This window comes from Manacus candei, unplaced genomic scaffold (assembly GCF_025592945.1).
Source record: "Manacus candei isolate 608988 ecotype Guabito, Panama unplaced genomic scaffold, ASM2559294v1 h1tg000033l, whole genome shotgun sequence".
NCBI lineage: Eukaryota > Metazoa > Chordata > Aves > Passeriformes > Pipridae > Manacus > Manacus candei.
In genome coordinates, this window is record NW_026138081.1 from 6658096 (window position 1) to 6683378 (window position 25283).

Genomic DNA, 25283 nt, shown 5'->3' on the forward strand with positions numbered 1-25283 from the left:
TGAATCCATGATAGATTTGTAATTATTCTTGTCTTTCCTTTCATGTAAACTGCAGTCATTCACACTCACTTGTCTCCTTCTCCAATTCTACTGCTCTCTGCAGATTTTAGGATCTATAATGTTAGGAGACTAATTCCTCTGCTCCACAGTCAAGCGACAAACTACAACCAGTTGTAGTATAGTCAGATTGAACTCCCTGCAGAGGTCATAACTACATACCAAACAAAATACGCAAAATTCTCACCCTGCCAAGGTAGAAACGGATCATAGAGCAAGAAAAGTAATTCCTCTTAACCCAGTCTCCTGACAACAGACTCTCAGGTGCTTCAGAGAGGACCTCCCTGTCTGGGGCTTTCTCTCTGGGACTTTGACTTCTTAGGAAGTCCAAAGTCACAATTGAGTCCTGAGTCACAGGACCCCAATTCAGTTGACTAAATTGAGGTGACCAATGACATGTGGGACATCCCAAGGTACCCATGACCCACAAAAGAGTCATATCCTGGAAGAGGAGGTAGAGACCAGGCAAGACTGAATAGGATATCACAGACCACACTAGACCTTCACATCTTAATTTTCTTTCTTTCCAGTGCTACTTGTCTCTGCTTTGCTACTGCTTCCTTAACCCTGCATGGCCTAGATCACCTTTCTGAAATTCTTCCCTTCTCCACAAGGACTTAATTGTGATTTTCAAAGCAGACTTTCAAGATATGTTACCTTCTGGGGGCTCAAAGACTGGTGGATTCAAGCAATACATGTGATAGCCACGGTCACAGTCATCACAGAAGAGCAGCTGGTCCTGAGGCAGGTTTGTTGAAGAGACAGTAGGGAAATGGGAAGAGAAAGAGAGGAGAAGAGATAAAATGATGTAAATTAGTCTGTTGCCAAGATGAAAACATAAGAATGGTAACCAGCAGTGCTCAGCTAGGAATGCAGACCTGCGACACAGAGACTAAGAGACTACTGGGAGTGTAAAAGGCTACAAGCATCACATTTGTGTATCCACGATCAACCACCATATTTCTGAGAAGCTGCAGAAAGCCCTTCTTATCACAAAGACAACTCAGTTTCTAACTAGGAAATCACTATGAGAAGTGGAGGACTTGCTTCCAAGGTGGCCTCATGATGGAGGAGCAAAAGAGCTGTTAGGCCAGGGATAAGCTGTCCTAAGAGGACACCTAAGGGTGACCATGTGCTGGATCTCATCCCTTCAGAAAAAACCTTTTACTTAGACAGTTCTCCAAAACTCAGCTGAGTAAATTCTTTGTGAAACAGATGGGAATAACATGACCACACCATGTGGTCTGCAGCTCTTTCATATATTTTGGGTGAAAAAATCTGCTCTGAAGTATGCCATGATTCTTAAGGCAGAACAGCTCCCTGGCTTCAGATTTCCTTATTTATTGCAAAAGCAAAAAAAAATCTCAGGCTTCAAATGTATTCTGCTGTAAGGAATGTAGTGTTAGCTAATTGCCTCCAAAGTTCTCCAGCCACTGTCAGTTCTCCCAGTTTCTCACAGGCCATGAAGGACCCTTAGCATCAGATTTTAACTGAAAACCCCACAGAGAGACATTGCTCAGCTGCAGGCTCTGGATCATAGTTTGGAAATCACTGGAATAGGTGATTAGGTGAGGCCTAACCATCCCAGTTCAAATGCTTTCATGCAATGTAAGCATTTTTTAAGTAATATTTTATTTAATGTAAAAAAATCATGCCAAGAAAGTAAGGAAAATAATCAGGGACAGAAGAAACATACTTGGGTTATCAAATATTCACGTCTACTTCTGACTACCATATTGAAAATAATACTCTCTTGAAATGCCCTGCAACAGGAGTTTATGACCCCCAGTTAACTTCTATTGAATAAGCATACGAACTACAAGTATCGCCACCTTAAGTGACCCTATATGATACCTGTGGTAAATTCAGACCAATGGCTGAATGGGGACACTTGGGAGAAGCCCATCTCTGCTCTTAGGTGTGGCTCTTCCTTGGAGATGTATGGAAGTAGCAGTAAAACAATGACCCACACCACTGCCACGTGCTCCTCAAGGATGGGCATGGGAGCAGATTGCAGATGCTTATTTGCATGAAAAGATAAATGAACTCACATCGTTCTCAGAGGTCCCACAAAGGCTGCAGGATTTGCACTCAATGCATTGCCACTGATAGGTTTTAACAGCCTCAGTCATGTTTGTGGTGAACTGCAGGCAGGTCGGGTGTCCTGAGGAAGATCGGAAACAACTGTCATTGTTAAGGCTCACTTATTGCTTGTTAATTAACCAGTATTAAATTTGGGAACAAAACACACATGGACATGGACTGATCACAACATGGGCTGCAACTAACAGATACCAAAGAGGAAAGCAGGCATTAACCCTTTCGCTGCCGGGCACAAGAGAAAATCAGAGTCATCTCCACCCATTCCCCATTGGCAAAGCATTTTTATTCAGAGCTCTTAAAAATGGTTTGGCTTTGAGTTGTTTTTTGTGCGTTTGCTTTTTGTTTTGTTTTGTTTTTTTTGAAAGAAAACAAGAGAAAGGATGAAATCAGAAACAAACCTGATTTCAGAGAGAGACTATCTGTCTTAATAGAAATTGGACTACAGTTTCAATTAGCGTTGTTTCGACTGGAACGAAGGACCTGTTGGAAATGAGGTTATTCTCCATTTCACAGCTTCCCTTCCTGGTGTCCAAATGGGTGGAGCAATTCTGTAAACTTTGCTTAAATGGAAGCAGTGGCATAGAGAGAAGATGCAAGACAGGATGGAGGGATATAGCTTTTAATTTTTTTAAGAGCTCTGCCACTAAAGTTGGTTGGCACAGAAGAAACCAAATTGCACAGCTAACCTTCCAGGATCAAAACAAGAAACCAAAAGGAAAAAAAAACCCAAGCCAACTCCCACAATGAACTAAATGAAAGGAATAAAGAAGGGAAAGCTAGCAGAACAGTCACATCTAATTGGGAAGGACAAATTGCCAGAGTTACAACCCCCGCCCCTACATGCGTGTCAACTCCAGCTTTGCAAAACAGCGGTATCACAGTAGCAGGGTCAGCAATGGGCTTTCTGGAGGGGAAAATACAAACAAACAAACAAACCAAAGGTAGGATCAGTGTTCCTTCTGCAAAACAAAACAAGAAAAATACACCGCTGAAATAAAGTACTGTACTCCCAAACCACCCCTATCAGGCTGAGACATTGCCTAAATCACCTGCAATAAGCTACTGGTGGAAAGCCACATATTTGGCATCCCTCTCTAGAAAGCATTAACGCTGTGCATAGTCATGACAGGGATAGTCAACTGTTCATCTGTAGAAAAACTAGAAATACAGGTATACACATCCAGCACTGCTGCCTCTTACTTCTAGAAACTCACACAGTCAGGCGCACAGGGTTTTTTCACCTCCAGCCAATCTGCTGTTCTTAGACTACAGCCAATGGGTACGAAAAAATCTTTTCCACTTCCACCAGCCTAAGTGCCTTTTTAAGAGTGGAGAAAGAAAGGCTGCTTCTCCAATAAGAAAAAAAGGCATGTCTATGGTAGATGTGGGCACAGATGTGCCATCTTCATTACTAGACCTATCAGCAATATTTTGCTGTGTCATCGCACCACCCATCACCACCCTACAAGAAGTTTCTGTATTTTCTAGCTAGTGAAGCAAACAGTTGTTGAGAATTGCTGGATAAGGCAATAATGCTGTGGGCAATACATTTCTTTTATGTGCCCATGGTACTACCAAATGCTGTAATAAGAATTTTTGTTCTCCAGTTATATTTGCACGGTTTTGGTATGAAAACTAAGCCTGTCCAGCAAAGAAATGTGTATACATAAGTTATTAAGGAAGTGGAATAGAAAATAAAGGAGATGTTTAAGGAGGGGAGGATCAATGACATTGCTCGTATCACTCTTAAGCCTTTGAATAAAGAAATGTCTTGACAATGCTGATGAGCTCAGATGGGCTAAGAAGATCACCGGGTTTTGGAGCCCTTGAAATATCAGCACAAAACAAGTATCAGATTTTACTGAGAGTTATAGTGAAGCAAATCCAAACTAAAGTTCTGGGGAGCTTGAAACAGCAACTATGCAAAAGGAGATTTAACAAGATACCTTTTCTTCCTGAGAGGACCTCATATAATTTCTGATACTACTAAGCTAGCAGAACCTGACATGACACTGAAATGTTCCTCCAGATCTGATTTACAGTGAACGCAAACCTTATTCCAACACCAGTAAATAGAACAAATGGGTCACAGTACATATCGGGGGGAATTCATCCCAGCATCAGAGTTGCTTCCAGAAATGTACATTGCTGTAATATATCACAGAAAGCAACTCATACAGAGAGGTGAGTTAATCAGAGTTAAATAGCTTCAGTCACATTTGAAAAGAAACAGAAAGAATGGAACCAAACTTAGGGAAATAAACCACAGCTAAATGTGTACACATCTTCACATGCTCATTTGCTTGTGTACACACATTTCTCATTGCAGAGACTCCAGCTAAAGACCCCCTTTTCTCACACGACACAAAGGTCAGGTTCTGTTCACTACTTTATCTATGTCCCTTTGCAGTCATTCCTGCTCTCTTCCAGTTATCTATCTTGACTGCCTTGTTACTCATTTGCCTCAAAAACCCCTCTGCAGGTCTTCTGTGCTGCATGTCTATTGATACTGCCTCATCCTTGGAGTGATCCATCCTATTTTGCAGAGCCCTTCTTAAGAAACTCACCTACCAGAAGCCTAAAAGAAAGGGTCTCTTGTGTACTGAGGATTCCTTAGAAAATATTAATAGTAGTGCAAGGGCCACAGTGGTTTCTTTTTACTAGCAATGAAGAAATATTTTGCAAAAATATACCAATTTATTCACTCCATTAGGCTCTGTCTCCCACTGCTGCAACTACAAGAGTAGTGTCTGCATAGCTGCAGATTGGTCTCTGTTAATCCAGGGTTTATGCCATGTGTAAGGCAAAAAGAATATCTCGTGAACATGTCTTTCTTAGGCCTCTAAGTCAGATCCTTTTTTACATTAAGCAGCATCCCTTGTGGTACCATGACCCTAACCTAATGTCATTGGAAACACTATTTTTACTTATGCCAGCAGCATGATGAGGCACTGTAACGTATGGTAAGCATGCCAGTAGATACATTAAAATTCTTTTTCCTTCCCTCCCTGCTCTCCTTTTTCACAATCTCTCTATATTCCTGCTACTTTTGCCAAAACCCAGTGTTTTACATCCTATGAGAAAATTCACACATCCAAGACTTCCTGAGGCAATGTTAGTGAACATCATCCCTGCTCCATATCACAGAACTTTTTAGCATTCCCTCTGTGTCAGAATACCTAAACACAAAGCCCCCTGTAGCTGCATGTGGCAAGCTAGAATAGGTAAATTCAAATTCCTTTTCTTATTTTTTTTGTGTTGTTTTGTTTTGGTTTTTTTTAAAGGCCAGTTCAGCCCACAAACAATTTTCTTTTACACAAAGAGCAGTCCAAAATATGATTCAAGTTACAGACACTATGGTGGTGCACAAGCCAGAGAGCTGAGAATCTTCTTGCTTAAGTTCATCACTTATGTGGTTAAGATGAAGAAACAGTCTTATTTCACCTGAACTTGTGATAAACAGCATTTGCTATGGCAAAGGTGTACAGCAAAGAATCTGCAGCTGGAACTCAGTTAATAATTCAGGTGGTGGCTCAGCCCTGGGAAACCCTGGATCACTCTTGCAAGTAGGTATCAGCTCCACAGATCTAATAAGAGGAAGAAGTAACACATATTTATGGTGTCACCAAAGTCAATAGACAGACCTCTAAAACACACTCTGGGAGCAGTTCTGTTGAAGGAGAAGGCAATATATTAACATTGACAGTTTCTAATCTACCATAACTATTCTCTACCTAAACTTTTGCTATGCTGCAATAGCTATAAACAACATGGACAATAAAACTTGCAGTGAGGTTTCCAACAGCTCATCCCTTTGTCTTAAAACAATATTTTAAAGTGTAGATCATGTTTGAAAGCTCCCTCATCTTTGTCAAAACTCTCCTCTGGATCTGAACTCTGCAACTGAGACCATATTTTATAGTGACATCCGTGTTTCACATGCCACTGCTTTTCATTGTACACTATGCTCACCAGACGTCTGCTCAGAGGAGTGGGGCGGTGAGCACATTCAGAGACCAATTCTTGTCTCCTGCACCTGGTGCAATTGCAGGTTGATGGGAAAGATAATTTTAAAATAAATATCCTAAAAAAATATAAAAATCTCTTCTGCTTACACTGGCTGTATAACATTAAAGACCAAAACTGACATTAAAGGGCAGGAGCAATCTGCTGCTCCCAGGCACTCTTGTGACCAGTGAAGGCCTTAGAATGGCTCATTAGTGCTTTTTCAATAATGGATTCTGCATCACAAGATTAATTGCAGTCATGTGCTCTGTCACACCCGCCACAGACTATTTAAGTTAACAATTCAATCAATAACCTTTTTGAAACAAAGGCAGAGATTATCTTGAAGAAAAAAATAAGCAAAGATTTTTTTTTATAACAAATGTGAAATTATTTATACAGAGTAAAAGGAATTTTGACCTAGTTTCCAATTCTTTCCCTTATCTTCACTATGTAGTGGTGGGCTTTTTAATAAATAGCATGATGAAAATTCACAGGGCTCCTGGCTATATTGCATCAGAATTTATTCCACAAACTATTCAAGTCTTTAAACAACTATAAATATGTATTACAGATATAATGACCTATGTCACAGGAATCCCATCCAAATAATAGAAGTTTTACATGCAAAGAAATGGCATAATTTCCTCCTGCTAAGAATAAGGATTGCTGTGACCACTGCCATCATTAGACAGAATTATTACCATTATGTGTACAAAAGAAGGGAAACTTCTAATTCTAATAAGTAATATGATTTTATGGTTATGATATAAAAATTTAACCTTCATTTGTCTGTCTAGGAAGGTATGCTTACAGACTTGTAGTGTCACCAACAGATGGATTAGAAAAGGCCCTTAAAAACTCAAACCACCCAAGCACACCAAAAGACTTGGCTCTGCCAGAATCCCAGGTTCGAGGAGCTCAATGCTCAGAAAAAGACTAGACATTCCAAAGGGATGAGGATGGGAAGCTCTTGTCATTTTCCTGGCCCTTTCTATCTTGCAATGTGAAGGTGTTAAGGTGTAGATATATGTTTGCCTGTTAAAATGGAGGTACTCATGAACAGAAGCCCATGTTTGTGGGGTGAGGATCCAAGGCACCACCTGCCACACTACCTCTGTGATATGGAGAAGCAGGAGTATTTCATTACAGAAAAATATAATGGCTTTTCTAGTGGCCAGGGCAGGGCCAGATGTCGGAGTCCGCAGGTGAAGGACTCTTGTCTCAACCACTTCAGCACAGGGCCCCGCTGAATACAGCTTCTTAAGAAAAACACAAACAAACCAAAAAGGAAGTCTCACTCATAGGCACCATATTACTATTAGGCAGAAGAGGAAATATTACCCCTGTGAATTTCTATGTCCTGATGGAAGTGAGAAAACCTGGCAGTTTCTCCCAGTGTGTTCCAGCACTGCCAACTCTGCTAAAGAAGTGAGTCTGAAAGGACTCAGTGGCTTCAGTGAATAGTCTGGTTGCTCTGATTTGGTTAGAGACCAACTTTCCTCTATTCTAATACGCTACAATGTGCCAGTAATTGTGGAAGAATTAATGCCTCTAATAACTGATTGATCTCTGAAACCATTCGGCTGTAGAAGAGCTTATAGTTCCTATTATTTCATTTTCTAGCCTATAGTTGCTCTGGCCAGCATGGACAGAGTTTAAACTGAGCCTGTAGAAAGTGAAGGGGCACTCTGCTGCATTAGCACTGTGACTGGCAGCCAGCTGCACTCTGGTGGAGGTGGTTTGCTTCTCAGTACTGCCAGTTCCAGTAGAAGAAGTGACATAAATTACAAGCACTTGCTCAAATATTCGGCACCAGTAGAAGAGAGTCCGCTTTAATTGTTCACCCAAGGGACAAATAAAACCCCTGTGCAAAAGAAAGTGGTTCAGTCCCAGTTGCAGTTTGGCAGGTGGAATTGGAGTCAATGGGAACTGAAAGCAGGACAGAACTGCGTTTGAAAGCAATTAGAGCCATAGATTTTGAGGAAGTTAGAAAATGGTGGTATGTGGCAGGTGACACTTGCAGCTCACTCTCCTGCAGTGGTCTGCTGTTCCTTTAGCCATACAAACACCAAAGGGCATGGGGAGCAGAGTTAGCAAGCTCCTGCTGTAACACCCCTTATCTCCAAGCACTCCCCAGAAAATTTAATTGCCTGAGGAAACTCCACCCACCAGCTCAACTCATGCCCAGATTTGATTCTACAATGCCATATAATTTTCTCTGAAACATTCTTAAGCACCAAGAGCATCAGCTAGGACAAGGAACCTCGGTTACAGAGGGTACCTGGAGAGCAAAACTTGGCTCAGGCTGCTCATGTGCATAAACAAAATGAAGGATCTGCGCATACACAGACCCAGATGCACCCAGGGATATTAGCCACGGACAAGGCAGCAGAACTCCATCTGGCACATGGCAGCGGGAGGAGCTGGGTGGGATTCAGGGGTGACCTCTAGAGCATGCAAAGAGGGAGAAGCCAGGAGTGAGTTATTCTGGGTTTCCTAATGGTTTGTCAGTCAAATCATTCTCCACACGCCATCCCCGTGGGTAGTAGATGCCACACATCTTACACAAAAGCTACTTGAGAAATCTTTTAAAACAATTTTACTGCAATAGATTTGTGATTTTGCCCTGTGTACCCTCTGCCCCTTCCTCAGCATGCACAATCCAGCCATACATGTCTTAGCAGGGAAAAATGAAAAAACAGGAGTTACAGATTTTAAAAGCCTCTAAAAACTGCGATAATTAACTTCGGTGCAGACCAATCACCACAGGGAGAACACCCCGATTTGGGATGATGCTGCTGCATTTCTGTGCTCAGGTTTGCCAGGGGGAGGACAAGCCCTGCCAGGGTGTCTGCTGCTGTGTGGGTGTCCCCCTCTGTCCAGGCACACTTGTCCCTCCAAAACTGCCTGGGACAAGCTGAAATCTGCACCTCTATTTCCATATCTCCCAGGGATTTGGGCTGGGACAGATCTGGGGCACAGTCCCATTCCTCTGTCTTCTTCTCTAAGGCCAAGCAGTGGGGATTCAGACACACCTGACATACACTGCTCAGTTCACTGCAAAGATGCTGTAAGCCCTGTGCATTTGCAACCTGGGGAATCAGAAACAGGCCCCAACCGTAAAGCTGAAGGAGATGTCACATGCCCCCATGTCTCAAAAACAGCCAGCACTCAGCTCCCTCTTCTTCCAGACTGGCCCCCATTAACCACTGTTGGCCGCTAGACAAAATGGTTATTTCTTGCCTAAGAAAAATAATGTAGAAGCACTCAAATAACCTTGTACTGAAGCATCAGCTTGTTAATGCACTGGTAAGTCATGCCAGCACTGTACAATTCCTGGGGGTGAATTAGGTCAGAGTGACCTCCAGAAAAACCACCAGGCTGCATCGCTGAGTGCTGCATTATGGGTAACGATCTGCTAATTGCCAGGAGGCACTTGGGCTGCTTACCAACACCAACAGGAAGGAAACCTGCCTGCAGGCACCACACGGACTCCATATGCCAGGGACATAGCTCCTAATAACGAGAATAAACCCATTTATAGAACTTGAACTGGCCAGGAGGACAGGCATGGAATGCTAATGCTGCCAAGCCGTACAGCTCAGGGGGGTCGGCGGTGGAAGACACCCAGCAAGGCTGCCCACGCACTGAGGGGCAGGTTTTGCATTTGGTTGCACAGTGAAGTAGGGGTGAGATACACAGAGATGAAAATGCAAGAGTGAGAGAAAGACTGCTTATCCAGACAAGATGAATCACCACAACCTGGAAAGCCAACATCCCCTTTGCCCCAGGGACATTTTCGTTACCCTTCAACAAACTGCAGTGGAAAAAAACCTCCGGCACAGCTCCGACCTCGTCGCTATGCACTGCAGGCTCCCCAGCCAGGCCAGCTCACACACCACAGAGCTTTCAATCAACTGGCAGGCTCACTAAACCCTTTCAAAATGAGCAACCAAGCAAAAATACTTGGTCATAAACACTAAAAATAGGAACGGAGGATTGGGTTTTGTTTTGCTTTTTAACTTGGTGAAGCCAGCTCTTCCTAGTGCATTAAATCCACCTCCCTGGCAGCCCATTTAGAACATCTCCTCCCCCCTGGGAGAGCCAAAATCTCCAGCTATAATGAGAGGAGTGGGGTGGTATTTAAAATGCTAGGGAAATGGCAGCCTGAATAGCCTTCCACTAGTGACATTGCCTTTGTTACCAAACCCCCCCCAAAACAAGATATCAGCTCTGCCCCTCCTCCCCTCCCTTTAATATAACAGGGACTCTGCTACCTACTTGAACACACATTTGCTGTCCAAATACCTGGTCCTTCCCCAGTATTTCTGGTGTTAAACTGCCCCACTGACACAGCCAGATAGATGGCAGCCTGCCTGCAGGGATGCCCAGTGCTGCCTAGTGCTCCATGATATCAAAGGAGCATTCAAAAAGACTCCAGTGTTTTCACACAAAGTGTGTCTAAACTGGACTGGTGGCAGCAGTGGATGGGACACATCATTTCCCCAGAGCGCTCTAACAGGGGCTTCTCAGCTGGGATTATGAGGGAAAGTGCGATTCAGGCAATTTGTCATGACATGGACACCTCTTCATTTAAAGCAGGCCATGTTCACCCCGTCAGTTCAGAGAGCATCAAGACAATCTCCACTGCACCACTGTGGTCCTCCTCAAGCATCAAGGATTGTGGGAAGAACTTCAGAGGTGATCTCACCCATGAGCCATGAAACAACCATCCCATAAAATCAACTGTCAGTTGGAAACAGGATAGGCTGGGTTTACACTGATGAATTAGGGAAAGGAAAGGGATAAAGGAGAGAGTATTACTAATCTCTGGACTAAGTTTCTTTCTAGAAAGATTAAGGAATGACTCTAGACTAATTCCCTGCCAGCACAGTTCTAGAAATTTCAAATCAAATGGCAAACTCCAGAGAAATTATTTAAATGTCATAATTTTAATATCAAAGAAACTTAACTATGCAGAAGACACCATGCCATTGTATACACAGTGACCTCATTGCTGTTACATGAGGTAACATATCATCTAGGTAAAGAAATTCAGCACATGATGAGTAAATGGCTGATAATTGATGTGAACGTGCTGAAAATGCAAGAGGTCTGTCTTTCTCACACAAGCATAATTTACACTATTGCTAATGTAACTGTATGTTCAGACATAAGTATAACTGCCTCACTCAACAGAAACAAAACCAATTTGGAGCAAGTTACTTGAGTCTCTTGTTAAGTTAAAGAATTAAGTTAAAGAAATCCTTTCAGCTGCCAAATAGGCAATGATCTCCATGTACACTCTCCACTGTTTGTAATGCAGTGTCAGAAGCTGGGAAAATCCCATAATCTACTGATTGTATTCCTGTTTGGTTGGGAATTTTTAAGTGCCAATAGAGATTTCATCAATAAGGCAGTCAGTTTTCACTTTTCTGTCAAAGTCCCAGCAACATCAATGTCCAGAGGGAAGTAAGAACTATAACTGCATTCTGCAAAGCATCAATATGAGTGCCGTAGGAGGGAGTGTCTTTGTTTACTCTCTAAAAAATGCAATTTCAGGGTGATCTAAACATCTGAGTGAAGGAGTAAATTTGAACAAAGTAGTTTCAGTCAAAAGCAAGTGGGAGGGGAGGAAGGGTTAAGAGGTGGCAGAGGGAAAAAACTGATTTTTCAGAAAGGGTGAGTCATTTTGTGCCAGTGTCTCACAAACAAAAAGTTGGACTTTCATTTTGGAGCAGTACCTTGCTTCAAAAGTGAACTTGATGGAATTGTTTTTAAGAAAGTAAAAAAATGAAATGTTTCACTGAAGCCTGCACACACTTGACAGTGGAAAAGGGTCATTTCATTGAGAAAAAGAGAACACGTTTCATTTTGAAGGAGGAGGAGAACCTCACCATGGTCCTTTTCAGTTCAGTTATTTCAATGGCCTTTTTGAGTTAATGTCCAATAAAATGCTGCCAGAGATGAAAAAAACAGTAGGCTTTTAAAATTTGTTTTTCAGTGGAAAACCACCAGAATAAAATCCGTGATCACTTTCCTCAGGGCTCACCAGACCTTCCACTCCAGATTAGCAAAGTCAAAGTGCAGGCCATTCCTTGACCTGTAACAAGTGAATTGTGCTGCTCTAACCTATACAACCAATACTTCATAAGAGCTAAGTATCACATCAGATTAAACAAGAAATGAGCTAGTTCCATGATAGCTGCACTGAGCCTAATGGGGACTAGTTCTTCACACAATGCTAGACTCAAAAATATGTAAAGAGTCATAGAGGAATATAAAGGGTATGGATGTCCTCAGGAAATTCATCTCGACTTTTTTCTTTCAGCTCACTATATACTTTCAAAATCTCACCCTTAATGGAAGTGAGGAAGGGGTCTTGGAGAGCTAGTTAATGAAGAGGCTGACCTTGCCTTGCAAGGGAAATAAAGCTCTCTAACTCAGGAAAGGTCCTCTTCTCAGATGAAGGACTATCTGGATGTTTGAAGAGTATGACAGCAATCTAAATTCAACCTAGAGAGAGTGTGGACACTTAAGAACTCTTCTAAGCCTCCAGGCTGATGGACACATTCAGAGATACAGTCAGTATGGAAAGACCTGAGAAGAGCTGGGACCTGTTCTTTAAGAAGCTTAAGTACAGATATCCCAGCAACAGATAAGACTTCTGAACCAGAATCTGCTGCAGAATGCACCACACTATAAAACAAGTTAAGCCTGGGGAATGGGCTGGAAAAACTTTAGTATTGTTTTACATATTTAAGCCGCTCCCAGCAGAGCACTGATGTGAAGCAACTATGATTTGTACCAACAGGAAAATTTATTTCTCAAAGATAGGCTGAAAACCACTCCATGTAAACTTCACTGCACAAAATACTACATGAACTTGAAAGCTATGTCACAGTGGCCTACACTAAAATAAAAGTACCCCTTTAGTGACAGTACATCTTTCCACTATTTCCCATCCAGTGACTTTCTCTCACCTTGAAGAGCTGGCCTCAATACTGATTCCTGAAATCATCATATGAAGAAGTTACTGGCTGTTGGCTAATGACAAAAATGCAAATTATCAAGCTAAGTCTTCAGCAATGCTTGATTAAAGTATCTCCAGCATTATTTAAAATCTCTAATCTCTTTCAAAAAAGGAGACTGTATCGGAGAGATTTGGTCATGTTCATTCACTTCCTGCAGTCCACAATGAAGTCACCAACACCAGGATGCTTAACAGCAAAGACTGAAGGAACTTAATAAGGGGCTTCCAGCCTAAGTAAAAAATTACTCTTAACACCTGTACAAACCTAGATATAAACTAGGTCTTATTGAGAATTATGGAAGGTGAATAGCACTGAGAAATGAAACCTCACTCAAAAAAACCCAAACCCTTCAGCATTAAGACTTTGCCTCTCTGAGGCAGGCCGCAGTAGTTCCAAGAGCTTCAGCCCACTGCCCAGTTTATGTCCAAAGTGTATTGCCTTTTCCATAGCAGTGCCATTGTTGGTTTGGAGATCATTTAAAGCTACCACAGCTGTCTTAGGCAACATTAGGCAAAACTGTTTCTAATTATTGATGGCAATATTAGCCACAACACCATGCTCCAGAAATATGTGGTTTTTTAAAGGTAAATGCCATCCTTCTCCCACCGTGGTCCACCCACCATGGAATCATGAGGAATTACAGGCTACGAAGACATGAAATAACAGATGAGATAGTGTAAGTTTCTAACACACACAGCAAAAGCCTTTGTTGAAACAGCAGAAAATACAGTCAAGTCTTAAAAAAATATACTGGTGAAATTAAGATGCCACAGATGGATGGCTCTCATCTTACGTCATTAAAATCAAAGATAGGACTTAACTGTGGCAAATGTCCAGCTTTAGTGCAGCAAACAAAATACAATCTTTATACAAAAATTTCCAAGGGATAGTGGAGATCTTAGAAACATCAAGCTACAATTTGGACAAACCCAGACAAAGCTAAGGGGAGTAGTCATTGCTTTATGTAGTTGAGGTCTTACTCATCCATCTTCAACACCATGAATGGGATGGGATACTGAGAAGTCTATGTAATTGCTAATGAGCATTAAAAGCTTGGTTTCAGAGACAAAGTGTTATAGGGGCTTTTTATCATTGGTAGGCTGATGGATCTAAATACAAGCAGGGCTCACAGATCCAGGATGCAAATTTTTATCTGATTGCAGGCAAAAGTTTGGAATAAATCTTAAACTAGTGCAATATTCTAGTTCAGGTTAAAGCAAATTAGCTGATGCTGTTTTTATTCTACCCAGAGAGCTCAGGATCCCAGCCCTCAGCTCTGCCAGCCTTCATCTCAGTCTCAGCCCAGGGAAACCTTGGTTTTGGGGGCACCCATTTACTTCCACAATGCTAGCAGACATTTTTACTCGCTCCTGCTGCGATGTCTCACTCTCACTGGCAAGAGTCATTCTCTAAATGGGAAAATAAGATTTATTTATGTGAGCATAAATCTGCTCAGAGACTTAGGGAACAGCGGTATTTTTTTCTGTTCAGATAATTTCTGCAAAATTAAAATTTTGTTTAGAACATTTCTATTTCCAGGCCTGTGGCTTAAAAAAAAGAAAAAAAAAAGTGCATCCCCTACACTGAAGACAATGAAAATGACAACTGAGAATGGGAGATGACCAACTGAACAAGAAAAGTGTACTGATGCCTTTTTCCTTCCTTCCTTCCTTTCTTCCATGCATTCATCCATCATATATCCTCTCTGCCTTTCTCTGATTTTGGGTAGGAAAAAAAAATTACTTGCCCCCCATGAATCCTTACAGAAAAGTAGTTCTGTAGGCTTGCAGCTCAGATTGTTGTAAGAGTATCTGAGATCAAATCACAGAAAGGAAATTGGAACTTGTTAGGAGGGGCTTTAAACCCATCAATCCCATCACTTAATGTAAACTCTAAGGAAACTACCACAGCTACCCTCTCAGCATGGCTCAGAAATACAGATAGCACCCTACCCTGTCTTTTCAGCTGCCTCTGGGCCCCAGTGCCCAGTCACAGAACAGCTGAGGACAATACAGTAAGGAGTCCATGAACTGTTCTATTAGAACTCAAACAGGTTCCCAAGAGCCACAGTGACTGAGGACAGCAAAGGTACCTGAAACTGCCTTTTTGTTTCCTCCTTCCTCCAATGAAAAAGAAAACAAAAATTGGTATGAACCCTTTTAGATTACTTTCTTGACAAGAGTCTGCTAAGGTCAGAAGGGAGAAAGAATTTCTTGTAATTCTAGAGTGTGCCTTGAGAAAAGTTAATTACTGCAATATGCATGATGCCTCTCTCCATCAAGTAAATAAACGTACGCATAGACTAAGTATAAGTGCTAACTGGTGAAACAAGAGATTGCATATATTTATGCTTTGATATTATTAAATTGTAGAGAGTATTGGGATGGGGGTTCAAAATCAGTTACTACAGGTCAAATAATACAAATTACTTCTGTGAATTGGCAAAGGCCTTGGACAGGTAAAGATAAGGTCTGAAGGCAAGCAGTGAAGTTTTCAAGTCATAGTCACCTGAAGAAAGAGTGAAGAAACAAAACACTAATGGAAATTGAAATTAAATGTGAAAAATAAAACTTTATAGGGAAAGGCTATAAAAGATGACCAAGGAGAGTTAATTCTCTGCTGCAAAGAAACACACTCTATCACACACAGATTTTAAAAATCAGGCAGGTACAACAGAGCTTCATAAAAAATAACAGCAAAGCATATTAGGCAAGAGGTCACACACAGAGTTTCCTAAAAAGATGGCATCTAATCTGAAACAGTATTTCCTCTTTCTCTTTCCATTCTATACAACCATACCATTAATCTAATATATGCAAAGGGAAAGGGAAGATTCATGTCAGCTCTGTAAAATGCAGCAAAGAGAACCACAGTTTCCAGTTACTCTAGTGACTGGATTAGAAACAGCATAGGTAGGGGTAGGAATCTTTAAGCAGTGTCACTAAAATCTATACAAACAGGTATCATATAATATAGACTCCACTTTTGATTTGAAATTACCTTAATGCATCTCTATTAATCTCATGAAGAAGACTATTAAAATACGAACACTTTTAGGAAGATCTTCTATTATCACCAAATGATAGAAAAGCCTCTTGAGTCCTACACAAAAGCACTTTTTGATTTCCTGCCTACCTTCACTATAGAAAGCAACAGGACCAGTTTCTGCAGTCCAATGAATGGAGAAGAGAAAGTAAAGACAAAAAAGAAGATAATTCTTGGTTAATGTAATGGTTCATTAAGAAATACCAAAACAAAAATCTGGGGACAAAAGTAATAATTTACAAAATGGAAAAGGGAAACAAAATTAATAGAGGAGGAAGTTTTATTTTAAGCTTCAAAGAGAGTATTATAAACAATGGAGAGTTTAGAAAAGTATATGTACAAGTACTCAACAATGTCTTTTTAAAAGAAGATTATTTGTACTAAAAAAGACCTTGTGGAATTGGTTCGATAAAGTAGTATTTACAGAGGAATATACAGTAGGGACATTGGAAGCAGAACTTTTATTTTGAAGGAATATTACACAAACTGAACAGAGACCCTACAGTTTAAAAATCTTCATTACAGTTGTGCGTCTTATATTTTGATGAAATGAAATTATTTTTTTTTTCTCTAGAGGCCGTTTACCACTGCAAGTTTAGAAACCAACAAAATGAATGAAACAAACCCATCCTGCTAAAGAGCTCAATGAGGACACAAATTTTGTCATTTAATTTAGCTGGAGCAGGATTCAGGTCTACTGGACATCTTACATGACTATTTTTGGCCCTATGAGTTAATCTGGGAAGAAACAGGAGAAGGAGAAGGGAGAAGGGTACAAAATCTTCTGCTACTGACACATGGAAACTTCTTACTGATGTGAGTTTGAGCTCTAGGTGTGCAAGAAACATGATGCAGGGTCAGCTTCACCTAGCCAGGATGAATTTTTGTAGATATAGCTTTTTTCACTCTGAAAGCCAACTTAAGCCACATAAACAAAGCTAATTCTTTTCTGTCTATACCTTGGGTGGCTATACTAATACCTTTTGGTATGGTTTGCCCTCAGTTTGCCTCTCCTCTGTAACAGGGGTGTCAGACATCTGGCACCCCTGTTACAGAGGAGAAGCTAATCTGAGAGCCAAGTCCAATACTCTTCTAGGACACAAGGCTATCCTGCATCTCTACTACACTGCATCACACGACACTAACAGTGCTGTGCTATCCTTTGTGAGCATATTTGGCAGCCAACAAAACCCTCCAGTGCTTGTATGAAGCAGAATATCTCTTTTTTTTCCACTGAGAAAATGCCTCACAACTTAGAATTTGGGGTGTGAACATCCCTCACTGCTGCCTTACAGGGCAGTTTAGAATTGCAGCTGTGGGAACTCACATTCTTCTCCAGCTGAGTAACCCCTGTTGCTTACTGCTGACATATGGGTGCACCTGTACACTTTTCAAAGTCCACTACCACTTAAGGAAGGGCTAAAGTAAACAAGTTTTCTACACTGGCATCATCCTTGACAGAAAGATCCGTACCAAGAGCACTTAACATTGAGATACTTCCTTTACAGACAAATCACAATGAGCTGTGGAATTACCAAAGCAAAAAATAATACCAAAATTAACAGAGTTGCTTTCATTTTTGAAACCCCTCTTTCAGCAGAAGTATTTCTTAGAGTTGCTCAAGAGCAAACCTCTTTTAACATGCAGAAGAGACACATCAATCCTGTTGGGAGAAGACAGTCCTTTGAAACAGACATAAAATCTGGTAACAAAAAAATTCAGCCACTGAGCCTGGTCTTTGCTAATCCAACAGTTTTTGTTTAGATTTGTGCCTAACACAGTACAGCAAAGTAAGTTTTAAGCATCTAACAGGATAATATTATTAAGGAGAAAGTAAACCAGAACAATCTTCACTTACCACATCCAATTTTCAAAAAACAAAGATACACAGCACATGTATGAATGGCTTCTTTAAAGCAAGAGAGCAGAGTTGACCTTTATTTTCATTATTTAAAAAAAGTTTTTTCCTCAAAGTAAATATTCAGTCTTTATTTTACAGTAAGTGCTTTTTAAAATTTCATGTCTTCACAAAATTGCATTTAAAATTTGAAGTAAAATGTATTTCAAACAAAAATACTGTGCAACTTTAGCACTTCTTTTCTTTCTTAAATATCGAAATAAATAAAATAGTTGTCTTTTTCAGTTTGTTTGTTTTTCAGTCAGTTCTACTGTAGATCAATTCCAGTTTGACCTGGGTTTATACACACACTTAAAAGAAAGTGAAATCAAGACTTCAAAAAACTTCTTTGTATTGCACCAGCTTAGGGCATCCCCAGGACTTCTCTCAACAGTTGGCAGCCAACTTCCCACAGTCCAGGCTCCTGTGCCAGATGGAACACAGGTACAGAAGAGTTAGGGCAAGGAAAGAAGTATCAAAGCATCCTGGCTTCTCTTGGTCTTCTGAGATGTCTTGCTTGAAGGATGCTGGAGTCCATGAGGGCAGGGCTGACTGCAGAGGGAAAGGCAATACAAAGTAAAACTAAACAAACTCAAATAGACAACAAAAGCAAGTTTTCAGAGAAAAAACAGAAGCAGCACAAACCAAAATTCCAACACTGATTACCTTCTAGTTCTTTGAAATTGTAACTCAACAGACTCAGTTTCAACTGATCACGGAAGCCATAAATTAATACAAACAAACAAATCAGATATGAAAGAGCATATCCAAGAGAAAGGCACTGAACCAGGCAATCTTTCTTATTGTGAACAACATTAAATAACCTTCATCATTCAGCTTAGGTAACTGTCTTTTCATTGACGGTAAGACCTTTGCTTATGAAATCCTGCTCTGATTACCTTGCTATATTATGAATTATTTGTAGGGAGCCACAAGCGTATGCAGCATGGCACAAAAGACATTTTCAGAAGTCTGAACAATACTCATGGGGTGGCAGCAATGTGATAACTCCTGGAAAGAATGAAAGATTGCATTTTGCATTGCATTTATTCCATGAATTGACTAAGTTACATACTGCTAAGCTCCTGAACAAGATTAGATAGCAAATAAAATAATCTCTTTATTTCCACAAAATGCAAGTGCCTCCCCCCATGTCTTCCCCACATCTTTCATATCAGTTCTGGACTATACAAAGGTCCAAAATCTTAGAAGCTGCCAACGACCAAAAGAATAAGTCAAAGATATGAACTGGCAGCATCAACTTAAGAGGGCTATCAGAACTTGAAATCCCAACAGCTGGGGTTTTTTTCTAGATGTTATTACAACTTGTCTTCTCTGAAATTGGAAACTTAGCACTCATGGAAATACAAACAGGGTCATGAAAATAGTTCTGACCCAATTTCAGTATTCTATGGTATTTATATAGGTTGGGGTTTTTTTCAATACTTGTAGATATCTGGCAAGGAGAACAAAGATTGGTAGGGTTTATTGTAATGGCTCAGTCAGCAAAAATTCAGGCTGGCTACATTCCTGCACTGTGAAGGTTTGTCAAAACAATCCCATGCCAGCATGAACACATGTATGTGCCTCATACTTTACATATAGCTACAAATTTCATGTAAATAAGAAAAAAAAAAAACCAGAGAATATGAAATGGGTGTTTATTGGAAACATCTACATATGTTGCAGCACAAAAGACACTGGGCAGATTTTGGAGCTTTTATAGTAAGATGACTCCCAGTGGGGTCAATTCAATGTTTGCTTGAGGAATTGATTCAGTAAAACTGAATGCCATGAATGCCTCTGCCATGGGGCAGAGGAAAATTGCACAAGGAGCCAGGCTTTGAAAGCTCCATAGTTTTATGGTATTTGAACTATAATTTCAGGGCCCATCTCAAAATATCATTGTAAGAACTAACCAAAAAAAGGCAAAGTGGGCAGGAGAGAACGTCACAGCCCAGATTCAGTGACTCTTTGGGTGCATTTCTCATTTGCTCCATGCATCAGTAGGCAGCAAACTGAGTCTCTGTCTTCAATCAAGAGCCTAAGCTGAGGTCTGTAAAATGGCAAACTAGAACTCAAAATGAATAACTAGTGTAAAATCTCAAAGGCAAAACAATGTGGGGAAGGGATTCTAGTAACACATTCTGCTGAAACAAATGGCCATCTCAGAGCTTGTCTACACCATACTAGCAAGAGTATTAACAGGAAGGTTTCATTCAATAAAAGCAATAGCTAAGAAGGCCCAGTGGTAGTGCTTCTGAAGTCAATGGTAAAGTTCTCTCTGGCCCTTGTTTCAACAGCCTATGCCCATCATTTATGACCTTACCACATACATACGATGTTATTCCCGGCACCATTACATATTAAAGAAATAAATACCCAGCCCACAAAACTGTGGGGTGCCTGGGCAAAGGGAAGAGACGCAAACTGAAGCAAATCAGATTTCAGTTCCATTCCTGTTCTGCCACATTCCTCACTTCTACTTTTTAACTTCAATGCCAGAAACCTGTCTTTTCTTAAAAATTTCCTAATACATATTATTATACTTAAAATTTTATACTATTTTTGTGAAAGAGTTGAGGTCCGTCCCTGCCAAAATTCCAACTAATTAAGTGCTACAAAAGGGAGTAGGTTGAGGATCAGTGCACAATCTACGCAGCCTTTCTTCTCCCGTATCAGCTGCTCAAGCAGTACATCACTTCCTTTTTTCTCCTGTTCCCATCTGTGAATCAGAGTTAGCAGAGGACAACTCAGAAAAATATGTGTGTTTTCTAAGATCCTTTAGTATGGAGCAGTAGAAAGGTACCTGAGGAGATGGCTTATATGATTAAACACAGAAAAGTCTGAATTTAGGGCCTGAAATAAAACACCCTTTATTCACCTTTCACATCGAGGTTGTCTTATTTTGGTACATGGTTTGCGTGGGAGCAGGTGTTTCAGGACATTCTTTAGAAAGTCTTGTGCTAACCTTCCTGTAATAAGAAGGACATCTTTGGAGGAGAACTGAAATAGCCAGGGTTGTGATTAATTGAAGGGCTGCAACTTCGAAGATTTTATGAAGAACAGCTGGTCTCACTGAACTGCTGAAATCACTGGGGAATACAGAGCGTCACATTCCTTTCTGATTTCAAAGATGACTATTTTTTAGGTACAATCCAGAATTCACATTGAAAATTCTTTTTATGCCTTGCTAGATTGGTTTGGGACCTATGTGTCCTTTAAGATACAATTGACACTGTGCAGTTCCCTAATCAGTGAACTGGCTATGGTAGTGTCAGGGTCCTCTTTCGCAGGTTTTTTTGTTTGGGTTTTCGGGTTTTTTAAATTGCAGTTACAAAACGTCCTTCTGTATATTTTCTGCCTCATTAACATTGTCATCTTCTCCTCATCCATCTCAGAGGGTCTTGTGTAGTAGCCCCTTTGCTTTGCTTTCATCTTCAGCTTAGGAGCTACCAACCTCCTTTCCCTGTTCCCAGCCTTCACTCCAGCGCTACATGTCCTGAGAATATTTCAATTCCATATCAACACCCCATTCAATGTTCACTGTTAACACTACTTTACAACCCAGCTTAAACAAGTACTCTTTTAGCTTCCAACTCTCCATCTTCATTTCCTCTCTATGATCAATGCCTTCCTATGGTCAGTACCACACTGCTCAGCCTGCTGGACTAAACTCAGTTGGCTATCTCAGTCTAATAAGACACCTTGAGGAATCCAAGAACTACTTTCTCTCTATAACAATTAATTAATTTTATCTTCCTTCCTGTCTCAGGACTATATTGAACCAGTGACCATCCATATACACATTAATGACATAAATAATGGCGATGGATATTTTTTTATGCTATCTGCAATAAATGTCAGTTGGAAATTTTTATGCACTCTGTGAGCTGTTGTGGTTTCTTTCTGAGGGTACTGTACTACTCAGTTGTCATGAAGATGTGTGGTTTGGTTGCAAAAGGATTAAGACTGTGTGCATTGTTACAGTAACTGCATTTATGAAAATAAATGAAGACTTAATGAATTATGGGCATCTGATTATTGTTTGTATTCCAAAAGAGCCTAGAATGTGTTAGGCATGGTTCACAAAAGACAATGGTAAGGATTCCATTTGGAAAATATTCTATTTAGGGTATGCCTATTTTGCAGTGGATGCAGTGATTGGAGTTCTTCAGAAAGATGTACTTGGGTAGGTTTCAGCTACCTAGTTCAGGTGCTCCAAGGACTATAGTCAGCATATCAGCGCAGAGCTCAGCATGGGCTGCCACAGCATGGAAGAAGCTGGGTAAATATAGGGCTTAGTAAGTGCTGAGCTGTGTAGTGCCATCCTGCACCACAGGCCAGGTGCAGCTGGCTGGTTCCAGGTGCGTCAGGCCTACACCCCTCAGGCAGTGAAAGGCAGACAAATGAAAATTGAGTTCTTTTGCAAGTCAAGATAATAATTCAAGTCTTCATTACTTCTGTAAGCTTTTCCCTGTCAAAGCTTACTCTGACTGTATTTTGAGGAACACTGGGTAACACTTAAACTTTTCTTAACCTTCTAATTTGTATGACACGACTTCTGCATGGATAGAAGAAGTAGATGTAAGACAGATGCAAGAAATCCCGTTGTTTGTTTACTGTGGATTTAGAGCATTTCTAGGTGCTTGCTCCTTTTCTATTTTTCCTGCTGTTCACATGAGCATGTCAAAAAGTAGCAAGCAAAAGAAAAAAAAATTTAAAGGGAGAGAATATGATACTAATGCCACAAATGTAAGTGCAGGGATTGAAGGGCAGGAGTATCAGAAAAAATAAATTTGAACTTCATTTTTTAAAATCTGTAACATTTCAGGTTTTTCTGTTGAAAATCCAGGGCACAGAGATTTCACAATTGAGTGAAAGACATTTCAGTTCAGACATACCTTTCAAATCCTGATGCATGTTTCCTCCTTTCTGGGAAAGTCGCTGGGAAGGGAGTCACTCTCTTCTCCATTGCCCTTGGAACTTTATTTAGTATTGCTTTGGTTTTTTTCAAAAGAAGCTATTAAAAAGCAAATAAAGTCTCTCACGAGACACTACAGAGAGAAAAAACAGGGCGACACAGGAAAAAATGCTGTCAATTGAAATTTAAAAATGGAAAGAAAAGTATAGGTGAGGTATTTTTCCATATAATTTCTTCCATGATTCTGCTCCTCCATCTGTTTTGTCTGTGACGCCTATGACTTGCCACTTGTATTCCATCCCTATGCTTGGAAATTGCTGTCCATGAAGTGAAAAGTGAAGAAAACAAAAAAAAAAAGAAGTAGAACGGCGTGAGGAAGACATGAAGGGGTGCAGGGAGGAAGAGATCTATTGAGTGTAAAGGTGTCCAAAGGAGATGGAAATGTGTTCCCCAAGGCCATAGTCTTCAATGGTGCTGTTGTATTTTCTGGTTGTTAGCATAGCAGGTGTACAACAAGAGCCAAACTCCACGTGCTACAGTAAGTGCAAAATCTCGAAACGCAGAAGCCATCATATCAAGGGTTTCCTTGTCCCCTGATAGAGTCTGCCCACAGTGGTTCTCTAGAAACAGTTCTATTATCAAGTAGACATCCATTGCTTTTTGTTTCTTTTTCTATTTTTATTTAAAAAGTAGTTTTCTAATAATATATAGAATATATAAATAATAATAATAATTAAAAAAACCTATTTGGGTTTGCTTTCTGTTATCCAACCCATCTGTATTTTTTGTGGTTTGCCGATATATATATTAAAAGACAAGAAAATCAACTCTGCTCACTATTAAAAAAAATATTAAATCCACTTTTTATGTTTCCAAAGAGAAAGAGAAGGAGGGGAGGCGGGATAAAATCAAATTAAAATGAAAAAAAAAAATAAAAACAAAACCCTCAAAAAACCAGGAAAATCAAAACCTTCTGTCTCTTCAAAGTAGTTGTCAAGAGCTTTAAAAGCTTGTGCTTTCAGTGTACACCCCACAGGAAAAACAACAAAAATAACAAAAATAACAACAACAACAATAACAAAAAAACCCAAGGACCTAAAATTAAAAAAAGAAAAAGGTAATAATAATCTTAGTAGTAAAAAGGACAGCAAATCGTTCAGAGTTTCTGTGTCTTTTTAGTTATTTTAGCAGCCGCCCTTTTTGTCTGCAGAGGGAGAGCTGCCACCACAGCCACCTCCTCGGCTCGAGAGAGGCTCTTCTGCATCGTCCTCGTCAAAGCCATGAAAGGTCGAGGTGTCGCTTTCTGACGTGGAACCGAACAAGTCCTCCGTAGTGCATGCTGGCGCTGCTTCATCCCTCCTGCCTTCTCTTCCCAAATGAGCTGACATGTATGATGAATATATCAGCACATGGGTTAAGCAACAGGCATTATCATCATAATTTTTTTAATTATCATTTAATTATCATTAAAAAAATCAGACTATCGAGCTCATAGGTGTGTGCTTGTATGTGCCCGCACACCTCAACAACATAGCATAGGAAGAACTGCAGTAAGAGAAATAACAAAGGATCAGTTTCTCCTTCAAAGAAAAGACATCTACAAACACTACAGGTGCCCATAGCTACAGCAGCGAAAGGGTTAATCATGTTTTCCTCTCTTCAAAAGACAGTAAAATATTTCCTCATGATTACTGAGATCAATTTTTAAATATTTTTAGACCATATAAGTAATTAAACACTGTTAGCTCTAAGCACGATGACTTCAGACTGGCATCAACTGTCACAAATTTACTGCTATAGAAACGTAAACCTCATCAGTCTCAGGACTATTTTTTGTCCCCATGCTTCACCTGAGCCTAAAGAACCTCTTCGGTAGACAAAATGAAATACATTTTGAAGACTAAGTGAAATTAGTTTAAACCAATACTGCTATGCAAATTCCATGGCATGTCCTTCAAAAATAAAAAAACCTCCAAAACTAATATATACAGTTCAACAACTAAAACAACTGAGATGAGGAATGACCCATCTTGGGTCAAATGTGTGTGAGTCAATCCAACTTTCAGTATGGTGCAGGAAATTCTCCACACAGGACATCAATAATTGCAACAACAACAACAAGACTCTTAAAAAGAGAAGTCAAATACTGAAATCTGCAAAACTGAGATTTATTTTCTCTCTCAATCAAACTTGTTATGTGATTAATAGTACAGCC

At 40.2% G+C, this 25283-nt stretch overlaps 1 protein-coding gene across 10 annotated transcripts in view; it reads right to left on the bottom strand.

Moving 5' to 3' along the window:
• The window catches only part of DPF3 (double PHD fingers 3), a 170539-nt gene that overhangs the window by 14618 nt on the left and 130638 nt on the right, over positions 1 to 25283 (bottom strand). For 7 of the 10 annotated variants that reach the window (XM_051791585.1, XM_051791584.1, XM_051791589.1 and 4 more), the window contains 2 exons: positions 2109 to 2221; positions 715 to 796 (listed from right to left, as the gene is read on the bottom strand). In XM_051791585.1, coding sequence (XP_051647545.1) covers positions 715 to 796; positions 2109 to 2221 — 195 coding nt within the window. Of the gene's footprint in view, positions 1 to 714; positions 797 to 2108; positions 2222 to 18057; positions 18697 to 23048; positions 24450 to 25283 lie in introns of those variants that run through there. The other 3 variants (XR_007905173.1, XR_007905172.1, XM_051791587.1) reach the window with 2 other exon arrangements.